Source organism: Cottoperca gobio, chromosome 6 (genome assembly GCF_900634415.1).
Source record: "Cottoperca gobio chromosome 6, fCotGob3.1, whole genome shotgun sequence".
Classification (NCBI taxonomy): Eukaryota; Metazoa; Chordata; class Actinopteri; order Perciformes; family Bovichtidae; genus Cottoperca; species Cottoperca gobio.
Window position 1 is genome coordinate 26,545,132 of NC_041360.1, and position 16,774 is coordinate 26,561,905.

Below are 16,774 nucleotides of genomic sequence, written 5' to 3' on the forward strand. Positions count from 1 at the left end.
TCTTTATGTTGATCGATTGATTGAGAACAAAATGTACAAAGTCCTTGTTGAAACTTGTTAAGAGTGCTAAAGAAAACACTTTGAGGAAAGTCCCACTGAGAGAGTTCAGCTAACAGGAGCGTATAAATATATAAATCAATATATATATATATATATATTAATATATAAATCAATATATCGAGAGGAACGATGACTTAGTGTAAAGTGGATGCCGATGCAGGTGGTGTTAATGCAGGTGTGTGTGAAGCAGCTGATCAATGATCGTCCTTATTGGTTTACATGTGTCTCCACCCAGCGCAGAGGAAACAGACTTTAGCCGTCTCCTGCTGATAGAAAGGGTTATAATGTATTTTTATTATCTTTAGTTCTGTTGCTTCAACATCAACTGGTGACCATGCTGACTGTTTACCTGGGACACTTATGTTTTGTAACATCTGTGCATGTTCTTGTCCGGTTATATTTTGAAAGGTCTCCTGTCAGTTTCTGCATGTGTGTTTTTCCTTATTTTAATTATCCATACCTGTCCTTTATTACTCACCTGCCACTGATTGTGCCACCTGCACACCTGTTTATACACTTTGGATGTGTTTGCCCTGTCTGGCTGACCTGTGAATGCCCGTCTGCTTCTTCAGTTCAGACTTTGTCTTTTTGAACTTCACCCTCTGTCGTGCGTCTCTGCGTTATTCTCTTCTCGTATATTCACTTATCTGTGTCAGTTTATTGCAGTAAGTTACCGTAATGTTGGAGTCGTGCATTTACAGTCTCAAACACTTAACAAACATGTAACACACACATTAATGTAACACACACATTAATGTAACACACACATTAATGTAACAGGAACATTTAACACACACATTAATGTAACAGGAACATGTAACACACACATTAATGTAACAGGAACATGTAACACACACATTAATGTAACAGGAACATGTAACACACACATTAATGTAACAGGAACATGTAACACACACATTAATGTAACAGGAACATGTAACACACACATTAATGTAACAGGAACATGTAACACACACATTAATGCAACAGGAACATGTAACACACACAATAATGTAACAGGAACATGTAACACACACATTAATGTAACAGGAACATGTAACACACACATTAATGTAACAGGAACATGTAACACACACATTAATGCAGCAGGAACATGTAACACACACATTAATGTAACAGGAACATGTAACACACACACATTAATGTAACACACACACATTAATGTAACAGGAACATGTAACACACACATTAATGTAACAGGAACATGTAACACACACACATTAATGTAACACACACACATTAATGTAACAGGAACATGTAACACACACATTAATGCAGCAGGAACATCAGATATAATATAAAACATTTACATTTACTTAAGTAGGTTACATGTTTTGAATGCAGGACTTGTACTTGCGCTGCAGTATTTCACAGGGTGTTATTAGTACTTTTACTGCAGTAAAGGATCTGAGTGCATTAAGATTGTTTTGCATGACCACCAGTGGCAGTGACAGCTGTAAGGTTCTGTGTGAAGATGAAGTGTCTGTGTGTTTGTCTTGTTACTGTTATTACAGATATGACCATGAAACTAGCTGCTGTGACAGATTATGAATATGACAGTTGACAATCTGCTCTACACCTTTGTCCTCCTGCGGTGAGTTATGCTTCTGCTTCAAGGATATGATATTAAGATCCTGTGAGTGTGAGAGCAGAAGCATACATACTGTAACACCCGAAGGGCGGGGGGACTACAACAGAAAGGAACAGGAAGTAGCAGAGGGAGGTGCTGACAGAGGCTGGTTTCATTGTTTCACACAATAGTCTAAATATCTGAGACGAGGAGCTTTCATTGACGTCCACATCAGGTAAATAATGTTTCTGTTTTTGCTCTCGACAGGGAAGTCCTGTGCTGACTGTGTGTGTCCTTGTTGTTGTCTCTGTGAGCAGATCAGTCTGCTGAAGCTTGTTTGTACTGAAGTACGACTGCCGAGCTGAATTACATTATGTCTAGTGTTGTTTGAACTTGTAGGTGTGTGTTTTCTCCTAAATGTCAAGAGGAATACACACACTAAGAGCTTCTTCCCATTTCAGTCTAAAGGGCTCTGAAGAATCCTCCGTTTGTAGAAAGTCATCGTTCAAACTGTGGAGAAGCTGCTCTTAAATACCTCGCTGTCATCACAGGCTCCACTCGAAGAAAATGTAACCTGACCTGAAGATTTATATCCTCGCCCGTAACATCTCTTACCAGATATGCATGTTAAGGCCTGTACACTCTGCACACAAACAAGTTAAACAAGATAATAAACCTAAAATCTGTTTAGATACGGTCGCCTTTTCTGGGAAAACCTTATCAAATTTCACAATTAATGTTTGATATTCAGAGTTCATCCCTGTTTACCACATTTCAACTTTTAGAAAAATGCATGTGATTTTCTTTTTATCTTAATTTTATTTGCACACACATACAAATAATAACAAGTGAAACATCTAATTAAAATTCTAACTGAAATTCAGAAATGTTATTACATTATTGACTTAAATAACAGCACGATGCCAGTTATGGTACATTCTTCCTTCAGTCGTAGCCACTCCTTTGCACATAACCTCTTTAAAACCAACACAACTTGCTCCTGCTTGCTTTCCCTGTCTGCTTTCGTTTTCACTTGCTTTTACTGATTGTTTGCTCATGCTACGTCCTTTGTAATGTGATGTCTGTGCTTATTGTCTGCCTAACATTGTTTTGCATGCTTTTTAAATCTCCTTAAAAAATGCTTTACTCCTTCAAGCTTTTTATCCTGTTCAGCTGTTCATGTTTTTTCTTTCTTTTTATCACACAAACAGGAGGAAAAAGCAAATTGTTTGGGGATTATTTTCAGATCGGATTGATCCACATTCGGTGCTTTAGTGCAGTGGTTCCAAACCTTTTCTCTTCAGTCACGTCTGACTATTGTTAAGAGACATGTCTTATGGATATTTCTTCTAATATTTTAAATGCATAACAATAACAGGATGCTGGGAGTTTGTGTAACAGATCACTTCCTGTGAATATTGCATCAGAGATGCAGAGGAACTTTTACAGTACATTACATTCAGCCCACGCTTTTGTCCAAAGCGACTTACAATAAGTGCAAACAGTCATGAGGATACAGCAAGAATCCTGCAGGAACATTAGCTTCAAATAAGCCAAACCGCTGCTTTACTCATTGGATCCGTTTGATTGAGTGAAGAGAACATTTATGTGGATAATTTGGCTCATAATAAAGATTTCCTGAAAAATTAACAAATGCACAATGAAGTAATCCTAATTGGGAGAAGCTGACTGCAATGACAAACATCAGCCACTGCGTTGTCTTCTGTTATTGTTTGATTGATCTCTATTAACTAAAGCTCTTTTAAACTTAAAGTAATTTATTCCATTTTCACTCTACCCAGCTGGTCATGGACACCATAGAGGCCATCGTGTCCATCGCCGCAGAGATCTACACCATAGTTGAGAATGTGAAGGCCAACAAGAAGCGCTGCCATCGTGTTTGTTACCGAGTCAAAGCCCTGGAGGATCTGTTGCAGTCCATCAAAAAGATGAAACAAATCTCTGACGAAGTGAAAAAAACCCTTGGAGAACTCTCTTTAACTCTGATATCAGCAAAGGAGCTCATTGAGAAATACTCCAGGGACACCTGGTATAAGCTCATCCTGAAAAACAGCAGCTACCAAGACGAGTTCAACTGTGTGAACGATCGCCTGACCGATGCCTTCCAGTCCCTGTCAGGAGCTCTGCAGGTGGAGCAGGGAAACGTGCTGCAGAAGGTGTTTGAACAGGGCTCCAGGAAGGACGAGGACGAGGTGGACAGGAATGAGGACGACAACAAGCTGAAGAACTGTGAGCAAAACTGACTTTGTAGAGTTTCTGGAGTAGAGATGATAGGAGTCAATCTTGTTGTTTTAATCTTTAAACTTTTTATGTCCAGCTGGATTTACATCAGAGGCATCAGGATAAATTATATGCACATTCTTCTGAGATGATTAAAAAAGCAAAAACTGTGGCACGGTTTAAGTCCCTCGTCCACTGCAGGACCTTTCTAAAGAACTCTTGAACCTTTTTTTAAATAGTTTTAGGACGTTTAAGCGTTTACGTCATCGGACAACTCAAGACTGTCTAATGATAGTTCAGAGTTGGTTGTGTGAGGATTTAAAAATACTGATAATGTTGCACTTTATCCATTAAATGTGTTCATTGGAATAAGTAAAATGTGTTGCAAGAATCTTTAATAAGTCAACCAGAAGCTTCTAGACTTCAACAGGTCAAACACCTCTAAATCTTTCACAAAGATAATTTCTGAATGCCATTGACTTCCTCCAAATGTGTCTAATCTTAACTTCACTTTGGAAGTGTGACAGCAAACACGCACGAGTTTGAGGAACTTTTACACTTCCTGAACCTTGTAGTCCCTCGAGGTCCTGATGACATAAAATTACATTAAATGACATCCCTGTGTAAGAATCAGAGCAGAATGGTTGGGCGTTTGGATTTTTGTTGGTTTTGTTTGATCCGTGTTTGTTCCTCAGCGCTCCAGCAGTACATCGAGGATAAGGAGAAAGAACTTAAGGACCTCAAAATCAAAGTGGAAAAAGTCTTGGACGTCTGTGAGTAGAGTGTATATAGATACATTATCCAGGACACAACAAGATGATGAGGTAACATGAAACTTTAATGTAGCGGCATGGATTGATTTTTCCATATCTAAAAACACTCAGAACATCCAGGAAGTGACTCAGCTTCTTAATGCAGTTCTGCATCACAGGAGTGGAGACAATACATGTAAATAACGCAATATACAATAATGCATCAACAATTATAGTTCAATAATATGTATTATTCTATAATTTGCTCTTGTGCAGAATGAGTACTTTTTGTACTTTAAGTATATTTTAATGCAAGTATTTTGTACAAAGTACAATTTTGAATGCAGGACTTTAATTTCTACACTGTGGTGTTCCTGCTTGTACTGAAGTCCAGCACTGTGTGTCTGGTAGCGATGAACCTCCCTTGGCTTTTACAGAGCGTTACAGTGAGTTCCACAACTTTACTGTTCCGGTTCACTCTCAACGCTCTTATAGTGTCTTTTTAAGAGAAAAGCGTTTTAAAAAGATCACGAGCTGCTCAGCAGCAAACAGCAGAGAGACTCCGTTAGAGAGTCGCTGGTGAACATAGTGGAGCATTTAGCAGATGTTTTTTGGAGGTGGAGACCAAACACAGAGATAAAAGAGAGAATCATCAGTAATCAGGTGGACAAATGCAAACTTTTTATAATTATTATGTTGCTCTGTAACTGCTGGATGAGGAAATAAGTTCAACAAATCAACTTACAAAGAGATGATATGTTAATGTTGTGTTCACAATTTTAGTTTTTGCTGCCCCCAAGTGGCCAAAAATAATCAGTTATTGCAGACACTGCAAATTCAAAGCACTGAATATCAAACCCAAAGTAACCTGTGCACATGTGTTTTCACAGTGAAGAAGCCCAGCATCATTAATGAAAAAATCCGAATGATCAAACAGGAAGAGCTTGAATACAAGCCTAAGGACGGAATTAGCAAAACGCCCTTCATGACAACATCAACCTCAGAGGTCTACCGAGGAGAGTTCTGCGGCTTCCCAGTGGCCATCAAGAGATACTTTGACCCTGTGACCACCGACCTGAGGTCTGTGCCCCATGACATCACAATACAGGAACATACTCATTTTTGATTGGAGAATAATAATTATAATAATAATAATAATAATTTCTGGCTGCATAAAATTTGATATCTGGATTTGTTACAATCAGAAGCTTCCATTTTTTGTTCTCCTGGCGGCTTTAATTCACACGTAGACGCCATTAAAAGACAAACTGATCCTTTATCTGCTCTTCCTGAGGTTTCTTCCTCCCCCCCCCCCCCCTATAATTAGGCTATAACTGTACTTCTCCCAAAACAATGTCCTTTTCAGGGCAGCTGTATGGATAACACAGATGCATTGATTAGCTTTAAAGTCCCCGACACGTCCAAAGTGAACCCTAAAGAGGTATCTAGAGCTGCAGCAGGTAACCAGTTGGGAGTGCGAATGTGTTGGAATAAAAGACACATACTGTAAAATCACAAATGTCACTGTGGACATCGTGACTTCAGATTTTTCAGTTTCCTCTCCACACATAGCTTGTGTGTTAGTATGTATAATTATGTGGCGTACTGTACATAAACATTGTCTCCATATGTAGGAAGGTGGAGAGAATTTTCAATAAAGAGGTTAAAACCATGAAGCGGTTTGAGTCGCCCAACATCCTGCGAATGTTTGGCATCTGTCGCCAGGACAGTGAGTGACTTGCAGAATGTAAAAGACAGAATATCAGGCGCATTGCACCTTTAAAACACAGTCATGTGAGTGTCTCTGTGCCTGTAGGACCGAGCCCTCAGTTCCTCATCATCATGGAGTACTGTGAGAAGGGAAGTCTCCGTCAGGTTCTGGACTCTGGTTGCACCTTGACCTGGATCACGAAAGCTTGTATGTGCCGGGACGCAGCACGCGGACTCTACCGGTCAGTCTTATACAATCATTGGATTATATGTGCGGTTCATTTAACTCTTAGAATATGGGCGAATTTACCCGAAAATACCTACAAACGACATACCCAAAGTAAATTGAAAGCTACTCTTCAACCATTTGCACCAGCTGCATGATTTTGGTCTCATTCAAAAGATAACTCTCTTATTGTTCTTTGCAAAACAGTGAAGAATCACTCCAAGTGCTTCTGGCACTGAGTAATAATGGTCTGAATATACTGAATTTGAAGAAAATACACTCCGCCAGAATTTCATTGTTGAAAAAGATGTCTGAAGATGAGTATAGCTGGTAGTCCCGAGCTGAAATACACAATAGAAGCATAGAACCAAGTGTTATCAAGTTCACCACCAAATTTCAGATAAAAAGGATAAAAATTGAATTTATTAGACAGGTTTGTCTAAGAGTAACACCAGGCGTACACCAACTGTGCAATATATACATGTACTGTACATATTACAGGGAACCATCACCTTATCGTGGTGGAGAGGTTTGTGTGTCCCTATGAACCTGAGAGCTGTGTTGTCTGGAGCCTAGTGCTCCTGGTAGGGTCTCCCAAGGCAAATTGGTCTCAGGCGAGGGGCCAGACTAAGAATGGTTCAAAACGACTTCATGAAAAAAAGGGAAGGGAAAGGAGAGACCCTGCTCGGAGGAAGCCCGGGGCCCCCGTCTGGAGCCAGGCCCAGAGAGAGGGCCCGACAGCGAGCGCCTGGTGGCCGGGTTTGCCACGGAGCCCGGTCAGGCACAGCCCGAAGAAGCTACTTGGGGCCTCCCATCCATTCATCCTGTGGGCCCACCACTCATGGGAAAAACCGCTGGGGTCGGGTGCGCTGTCACACGGGTGGCAGTGATGGTCAGGGACCTCGACGGACCAGACAGCAGAGGCTGGCTCTGGGGACGTGGAACATCACCTCTCTGTGGGGGAAGGAGCTGGAACTAGTGCGGGAGGTGGATCGCTACCAGTTGGATCTGGTGGGGCTTACCTCCACGCACAGTCTTGGCTCTGGAACCGTACTCCTGGATAGGGATTGGACTCTATTCTTCTCCGGAGTTGCCCAAGGTGTGGGGCGTCGGGCCGGGGGGGGGATACTCATTAGCCCCCGGCTGAGCGCCGCTACGTTGGAGTTTACCCCGGTGGACGAGAGGGTCGCCTCCCTACACCTTCGGGTTATGGGGGGAAAACTCTGACTGTTGTTTATGCCTATGCCCCAAACCGCAGTTCGGACTATTCGGCCTTCTTGGAGACCCTGAATGGAGACCTGCAACGGGCTCCAGTAGGGGATCCGTAGTCTTGCTGGTAGACTTCAACGCATACGTGGGAAACGATGGAGACACCTGGAGAGGCGTGATTGGGAGGAACGGCCTCCCTGATCTAAACCCGAAAGCTTGTTTGTTGTTGGACTTCTGTGCTAGTCATGGAATGGCCATAACAAATACCATGTTCGAACTTAAGGATGCTCATAAGTCTACGTGGTACCAGAGCACCCTAGGCCAACGGTCAATGATCGATTTTGTAATCGTATCATCTGATCTGAGGCCGCATGTTTTGGACAGACTCGGGTGAAGAGAGGGACGGAACTGTCAACTGATCACCATCTGGCGGTGAGTTGGATCAAGGGGTGGGGGAAGACTCTGGACAGACCTGGTAAGCCCAAACGGGTAGTGCAGGTGAACTGGGAACGTCTAGAGGAAGCCCCTGTCCGGGATATCTTCAACTCACACCTCCGGCGGAGCTCTTCAGACATCCCTGTGGAGGTTGGGGGCATTGAACCTGAGTGGGCGATGTTCAAAACCTCTATTGCTGAAGCTGCGGTGATGAGCTGTGGTCTCAAGGTCTTAGGTGCCTCAAGGGGCCGTAACCCTCGAACACCGTGGTGGACCCCGGTGGTCAGGGAAGCCATCTGACTGAAGAAGGAGTCCTTCCGGGTTATGTTATCCGGGAGGACTCCAGAAACAGTTGCAGGGTACCGAAGGACTAGAAGCCGTCTCAGAGGCAAAGCAGAGGGTGTGGGAGAAGTTCGGAGAAGCTATGGAGAAGGACTTTCGGTCGACACCAAGGTGCTTCTGGAAAACCATCCGGCACCTCAGGAGGGGGAAGCAAGGAACCATCCAAGCTGTGTACAGCAAGGGTGGGACCCTGCTAACTTTGACTGAGAAGGTTATTGGGCGGTGGAAGGAGCACTATGATGAACTCCTGAATCCGACTAACACGCCCTCTATGGTAGAGGCAGAGCTGGAAGCTGATGAGAAATCATCGGAAGTAAGGGATGAGGGGGTCACTTCTGAGGGCCATCCAATCCCTGTACGCCCAAAGCGAGAGTTGTGTCCGGATACTCGGCAGTAAGTCGGACTCGTTCCCAGTGAATGTTGGCCTCCGCCAGGGCTGCGCTTTATCACCAATCCTGTTCGTGATTTTCATGGATAGGATATCGAGGCGTAGTCGTGGAGGAGAGGGGTTGCAGTTCGGTGACCTGAGGATCTCATCGCTGCTCTTTGCAGATGATGTGGTCCTTATGGCATCATCGGTCTGTGACCTTCAACAGTCACTGGATCGGTTCGCAGCTGAGTGTGAAGCGGTTGGGATGAGGATCAGCACCTCAAAATCTAAGGCCATGGCTCTCAGCAGGAAACCGGTGGATTGCCTACTCTGGGTAGGGAATGAGCCTTTACCCCAAGTGAAGGAGTTCAAGCACCTCAGGGTCTTGTTCGTGAGTGAGGGGACGATGGAGCGAGAGATTGGCCGGAGAATCGGAGCAACGGGGGCGGTACTACAGTCACTTTACCGCACCGTTGTGAGGAAAAGGGTTAGGGCTAGGGTTAGCTGAGCTGAACCAGAAGGCAAAGCTCTCAATCTACCGGTCGATCTTCGCTCCTACCCTCACCTATGGTCATGAAGGTTGACCGAAAGAACGAGATCACGGGTACAAGCGGCCAAAATGGGTTTTCTCAGACGGGTGGCTGGCGTCTCCCTTAGAGATAGGGTGAGAAGCTCAGCCATCCGTGAGAGACTCGGAGTAGAGCCCCTGCTCCTTTACGTTGAAAGGAGCCTGTTGAGGTGATTCGAGCATCTAGTAAGGATGCCACCTGGGCGCCTCCCTAGGGAGGTGTTCCAGGCACGTCCAGCTGGGAGGAGACCCCGGGGAAGACCCAGGACTCGGTGGAGAGATTATATCTCCTCACTGGGAACGCCTCAGGATCCCCCAGTCGGAGCTGGAGGATGTGGCCTGGAGAAGAGAAGATTGGGGTTCCTTACTGGAGCTGCTGCTATTTTGAAAAAACAAACAAAGGGAAGAGGAATCTAACGAAGGAGGCGCTCGTTTTCTATACGTTGCGTGCGCCACCAGGACGCTGAGCTGATCCAGAGTCAGTCTGTAACAAAAGAAGAGGGTGGGCACTTTCAAGTTCAAGTTGACACTCATTGGCTCATGAAGGTTGTAAAAAACCTATCGAAGCTCCAATTGGCTCAAATGAAGTGTCAATCTAATGCTAAGCTTCCTTCTAACATTCAGGAAGTAACTGGACAGCGCTGAACGCACGAGATATGCGTTTATGATCATACAATGTAAAGATCGATCAGCTGATTTCACAGATTGCAACACCTGTTCATGGACTTTTATCGATGTGACGGCGGGCCCGCACACTCTAAGGTTAAAGGATTTATGAGAAATGATTATTATTAGGCAGGATTAAAAAAGTAAATGAAACACAAACACACTGACCCTGTTTGCATGAAACAGGGTCAGTATTCGTATGGTGTTATGGTTTTTAGAAGAAGCACTAGATCTTTTACTTAAGTAAAAGTAGGAATACTAAAAGTGTAAAAGTGTATCATTATGCAGAAAGTCTCATTTGAGAATGACATATATTATATTTTGCATTACCATCATTGAGGTATTAATCTTGCAGCTGGTAAAGTAACAATAATGCATCATACTTTATTCAGTAATTTATATTTTGCATTAATAATCAAAGTAACATGTATGTAACCATGTAAAGTATGATTTTAAATACATGTAGTGAAGTAAGAAGTACAATATTTCCCTCTGAGATGTCGTAGAGTAGAAGTATAAAGTAATATGAAATGGACAATAGTAGGGCAGGACTTGAGTAAATTCATTGAATAACTTTTTACCACAGTGGAGTGGTCGATATAGATCTGTGTGATTTATTGTTGATGATAGAAGGAACCTTCTTGATGATGATCCCTGTCATCTTGTTTAGACTGCACCACACTGAAGTTAAGTCTAACGTTCATGGATGCATCAACAGCAGCAAGTTCCTGGTGGCTAAAGACAACACAGTGAAGGTACTGAAGCTGGTGCATGCTGGGATTGCTGACACTTATTGGTGGGAATTAAAGCGTTGAGGGGGAAATTAATAAAGTCTTGAAGTTATTGTTTTTGTTTTTCAGTTGGGAGGCTTTGAGCTAACAGAAACTGAGACGTCGCTGAGGAAGACAAAGGAGGTAAAAGTGATCCGGTCCATGTCCTATTCCTCCCCGGAGATGCTGGCCGACATCAACAAGATGTACTGCAAAGAGTGTGAGATTTACAGGTCAGATACCTCCAACTCCGTACAGCTGCTCAAAGCCTGCACGGCTCTTAAATTATTACATTACATTACAGTTCATTTAGCTGACGCTTTTGTTCAAAGCGACGTACAAAAAGTGCAAACAATCATCGAGATACAACTCCGAACAGCAAGAATCTTGTAAGAACATCAGCTTCAAATAGGTACAATCCTTTAAGTGCAGAACAAGAGCTTTAAATAAGCCAAACAAAGTGCAACATACAGAAACAATAGAATACAAATTCAACTATTAGCTATAAATAAGCCAAACCAACACAAGTGCAACATACAAAGAAGTTATTTTGTTTTCTTCATTGGCCGAGGTGCAGTCGAAACAGGTGAGTGTTCAGTCTGCAGAAGGTGTGAAGACTGCCTGCTGTCCTCACATCAATGGGGAGGTCGTTCCACCATTTTGGAACCAGGATAGCAAACAGGCGGTTTTGTTTGAGGGAAATCTGGGTCCCACTCGTAGTGAGGGAGTGGCGAGCCGATTGGTCGACGCAGAGAGAAGTGAGCGTGCTGGGGTGTCTGGTTCGACCGTGGCCTGGATGTAGGAAGGGGCTGATCCATTCACAGCACGGTGGACCAGCACCAGAGTCTTGAAGCAGATTCGGGCCGCCACTGGTAGCCAGTGAAGGGAGCGGAGAAGCGGAGCATTGTGGGAGAACTTGGGTAGATTGAAGACCAGTCGGGCTGCTGCATTCTGGGTGAGCTGTAGAGGTCGAATGGCTCATGCAGGCAGTCCAGCGAGGAGGGAGCTGCAGTAGTCAAGGCAGGAGATAACAAGAGCCTGAACAAGAACCTGCATCGCCTTCTGAGTCAGTAGGGGACTAAAAGGGTTTTAAAGATATTATATTAGATATACAACCGTAAATTCTATTAAGTTGCAAATAAATAAATGTTGGTCCAGATGCTCATGTCAAACGTTTATTGGAGGAATGAAAGTGTTAAATTATTACAAACATTCAAGATGTCTCCGACCTCACTGAAAAGTCCACTCCGTGTTTCACACTGCAAGTTACGTACTGGACCATGATTGGCTGCAAACTAGCTGTGATGTCAATCCTGCAGGTGCGTCCATGTGTGAAACTCAGAGGATGAAAGTGAAAACAAAGTTCACAGTGAAGCTCAAACATCCAAGTGAAGAAACACATGTTTGAGTGGAGGTGAACTTTAATTAAATTAAATAGTCCTCACTAACTTGGAAATGTTGTCTTTCAGCTTCGGAATCGTCCTGTGGGAAGTTGCAACCGGACACAAACCTTTTGACGGTATTTACCTGCAGAACACAGCGAGCAACATGCAACCCTTATTGTACTTATTGTTTTTAGTATCTGTGGAAAAAAGAGCCCGTGGTTGCTCACCGGGGTTGATGCATGAATAGTCTCATAGCTATAGGTGTGTGATAGATAGAGTATGTTTAGTGTTGCATAAAGAAACTATTAAGAAAATAAATCATGAATAAATGCAAAGGGAAGATAATGCATAGGTAAATAAATATCTTAAAACATAAATAAATGTATACATTTAATAATGAATAATTTATTGTAAAAAGAAATTAAATAAAAAATATAAATATATAATAAATAATCTAGAATAATATATATATATAATATAATATAAATATAAATACACAAAATTAAATACATTTAATGGCATACAAATGTATTTCTCATGTATTTATTTATTTACTTTTCATTCCGACTCCATACTTTTTAAATATATAATACGAATATATATATTTTGTATATATATATATTCTGTATATATATATATATATACAGAATATATATAGAGGCCCTATGATGATCTGAATCTCAGAGCGCTCTGATAAAAATCATCTAAAGAGAGGTGGAGATAGTGTCAAAGAATATGACCATAGTTTAGTGCAGACGAGAAATAATGTTACCTGAATCAGTTTGCGACACAGTAACATTTTTTGTCGATTTGTCGAGACATTTCACTGAAAACCATAAATATGAACCTCATGGTGGCGCTAAAGGAGAAGTCAGAGAACATGAACGTCCATCAATTAGCACCTCCCTGGTTCCCTCCACAAACAGCCAACAAGGTTTTTCCATTAGATTTTGGATTATTGCAGAAATAATCTCTGGAAAACAAACGTTTCTGATATTTCCACGTTGTGTTCAGCGAGATAATCACATTCAACACTTTCATGATTTTTTAAAGCGTAAATACAATCACCAGAAGTAAGAAGTTTAAAGGAGCTACAGCAGGTCACCACCGCTAAGCTAACGGCGGCTAATGTTAGCGTGACGACTTTTAGTCTCATTTAGACGCTCGTTAGCAACAAACAGTTTTAAGACACAAAAGCTTCAGAAATACAGGAGTTTGGTATATACTGACGTATTTAATGTTGTTGAACTAAACGTTAAAATCTCTTCATCTTGTGTAAACTACAGAACTGATTTCAGACTTCTAACCAAAAGCAACAGGAACAGGAAGTGCTAACATACCGACTCATTTCCGGGTTTTAAGACTCATTCCTGCAGAACTCTGCAGCACGGGAATAAATAACTACTAAACGAAACTATAAAATCAATGGCTTCTACTTTTGTTCATAATGTGTTCTCACTTTTCTTCCAGGTTTGTCGAATAAGGAAATCGATCAGAAAGTGAATAAAGAAAAATTTCAGGAGCCGCTCCCTGACGACTGTCCTAAAGAACTGGGAGATCTGATCAACGCCTGTCGGGCCTATGATCCCTTCCACAGACCATCTGCTGGAGGTAACTTACAATCACTGCAGTCCCCATGTGCACGTCAGGCTCATACAGGTGTCTGCTACACTGACTGACGAGCTGCAGCTTCAGTGTCCAACTTCAACGTCCTGATGTAAAAATGTGATTTTGTACGAGCAACATAGAAAAACTGGTTAGGAAGAATCTAATGTGAGGTAACATACTCCTTCCTTCTATCACAGGTGATCGTCAACGTCTAATGAACCATTATAGAAACACACACACACACACACACACACACACACACACACACACAAACTGTTATTACTTCATTCATCAAAAGAAACAATATTTCAATAATTTTGCAAAATGTGAAAAATAGACTTTGCAACTAACACAAAGATATCTCAAGCAATAATAATAATAGTAATAATAATAGTAATAATAATAATAATAGTAATAATATTATTATTAATATTAATATTAATAATAACAATAATATTAATAATATTATTATTATTAATAATAATAATAATAATAATATTAATATTAATAATAATAATAATAATAGTAATAATAATAATAATAATAATAATAATAATAGTAATAATAATAATAATAATAATAATAGTAATAATAATAATAATAATAATAATAATAATAATAGTAATAATAATAATAATAATAATAATAGTAATAGTAATAGTAATAATAGTAATAATAATAATACTGTGGCTTTCTTTCTCTTCTACAGTGCTGCTGGATAAACTGCAAAGCGTAGTGACACAGTTAGAGAAGTGATTCATCGCTCTGCCTCTCTGTCTGCAGTCCTCAGACGTCATGGACATCCTCAGGAGAAGAAATACTTGTTAACTCAGAAAATCAAATCCTCGTCTCACAGCTGTGTCCTCTCCTCTCTCAGACCTCCTGTCTCATCTGAACTTCAGAAATCCTCACTATAAATTACATTCGTCACTTGTCCTGGCACGTCTGCATCTGCTGTGTGAGACTCAAGGCTGTGACGAGATCTGCAACCTCAAAAACAAAGTGCGTTTGCTAATAAATACCCATTAACCTCCTGAGCCCGACGGGCCTGGTACCGCGTCCACTCCTGTTGTGTAGTTACAGAAAGTTGTGACAGAAGATATGCATGTGTCTCTGCTCTGAAAACATTCAGCTTTCACAATCAGAAAGAAACGTTGTCTTAATACAAAGTATTTTAGAAATAAAGCCTTTAACCTTCGGAAATATAAGAGCAAGTTGTGTTTGCGTTGTCATCCGCACACGGACCAACAACAGTTAGCAGAACAGGGTCTATGCAATCCTAAAGTAGGACGGTTCTGTAATAGTGTAATTCCTATCCTAACATTAGATATGATGTTTCCCCCTAAATGCAGTTAGAGAACATGTTTCTGTACTAAAACTCCTAAACTGAGACAGGACTTTAGATTTAGGAAGTTTCTGTAATGAGGCTCATCTGCTGAAAACTTCTTTATAATCCACACGAAGAGTTTACAAAGCACTGAAACAGTTCACTGTTTGCATCTCGTACTGTTCAGACCAGAAGCTACCTTCTTACGCATCTGCTTACAAAAGAGGATCATTGTCATTTAAATGTTTTTGTAAATGATTGCATGTTTAGTCATTTCAGGGTAACTTGTGAGAGGCCATGAATAATACGATCAACACGTGTCACTAACTGTTCAACGCCAGCCAGGCGACATGTTTTAAAATCTTTTAGTCTTTGTTTAACGAGATTCTCTCTGCAAATGAAAGTGGTGGTTGGTTAAATATTAGATGTTAAAATATACAATGAAATCAATAAACAAACCTACAAAACCTCCTTCGCTCGTCCTCTTTTTACTATTTCCACTGCAAACGTTATCAGTGTTATTGTCTCATCTAGATTAAATCCCCTTTCTTCTCTCTTTTCTGTCTTTTTGTACTTTTTCAAGCGTTAGCATGTCGGATCATTCGTGTTCTTCTTTGACAGAGAATTCATTCCCGATTGTGGATGAATGTCAAAGACAGGAATATTAATCTGAATGCAAAATGACATCACATGCATTATCTGCAGATTAAGAAAAGTTACATTTTACTTATTTAAAGTCAAATAAGAAAAGTGAAAGCTTGATTTGAGGGTTAGTTTGTGTAATGCTAGGAACATTGGGAACCAAAACAACGTTTGTGTTTTTGAATTAAGAACTGAAATAAGATGATTAACATCATATTCTTAAATAATCTCATAATCAGGGAGACAAATACAATTTTGAGATAGCGGTACTTTATTATATAGTATTAACATATTCTGCTACTCTATGCTTTGACTTCACTGCATCTCAGAAGGAAATACTGCAACACTTTTATCTGACATTTTAAATGTTATTATTTATATAATTATGATATATTTTTACAAGTTAAGTCTTTATTTATCCCTGAGGGGAAATTCACAATCTACCCAGCAGTAAAGTATTTATAACGAGCTCCACCTTCACTAAAGTGAACACATTAATGCATCAATAATTATAATGCAGTAATATGACACACACACACACACACACACACACACACACACACACACACACACACACACACACACACACACACACACACACACACACACACACACACACACAGGCAAATCCTTTACAGTCTCAAAACAAGTGCACGGTTGTTTCATCATCAATTCCACAGCAATTATTCTCTGCAAATAAAAGTATGCTGGTTGTTGATTTATTTATATTGACAAAGCAAATGTACTCACCTAATCAACATAATGCATTTAAATTAATACATAAAAGTATTAATGGTAATTCCAGAAACGACATTATGTTTGTTGTTTGTTAACAGCTGTTCATCACACCTGTGTTTGTTAACAGCTGTTCA

General features: G+C 40.9%; 1 protein-coding gene across 2 annotated transcripts; it reads left to right on the forward strand.

The window, feature by feature from the left end:
- Nucleotides 1–1,761: 1,761 nt before the first annotated feature.
- LOC115010231 (mixed lineage kinase domain-like protein) lies at nt 1,762–15,731 on the forward strand. 2 transcript variants are annotated; one of them, XM_029434737.1, is made up of 11 exons: nt 1,762–1,886; nt 3,454–3,901; nt 4,588–4,665; nt 5,535–5,724; nt 6,279–6,373; nt 6,461–6,596; nt 10,841–10,925; nt 11,031–11,173; nt 12,410–12,459; nt 13,796–13,936; nt 14,643–15,731. In XM_029434737.1, exons 2-11 carry the CDS (start codon nt 3,460–3,462, stop codon nt 14,687–14,689), a joined length of 1,407 nt encoding a protein of 468 aa, XP_029290597.1. In that variant the 5' UTR covers nt 1,762–1,886; nt 3,454–3,459; the 3' UTR covers nt 14,690–15,731. The 2 variants fall into 2 exon arrangements, with proteins under 2 accessions (XP_029290597.1, XP_029290598.1); XM_029434738.1 differs by lacking the exon at nt 1,762–1,886 and adding an exon at nt 2,100–2,220.
- The last annotated feature ends 1,043 nt before the right edge of the window (nt 15,732–16,774 follow it).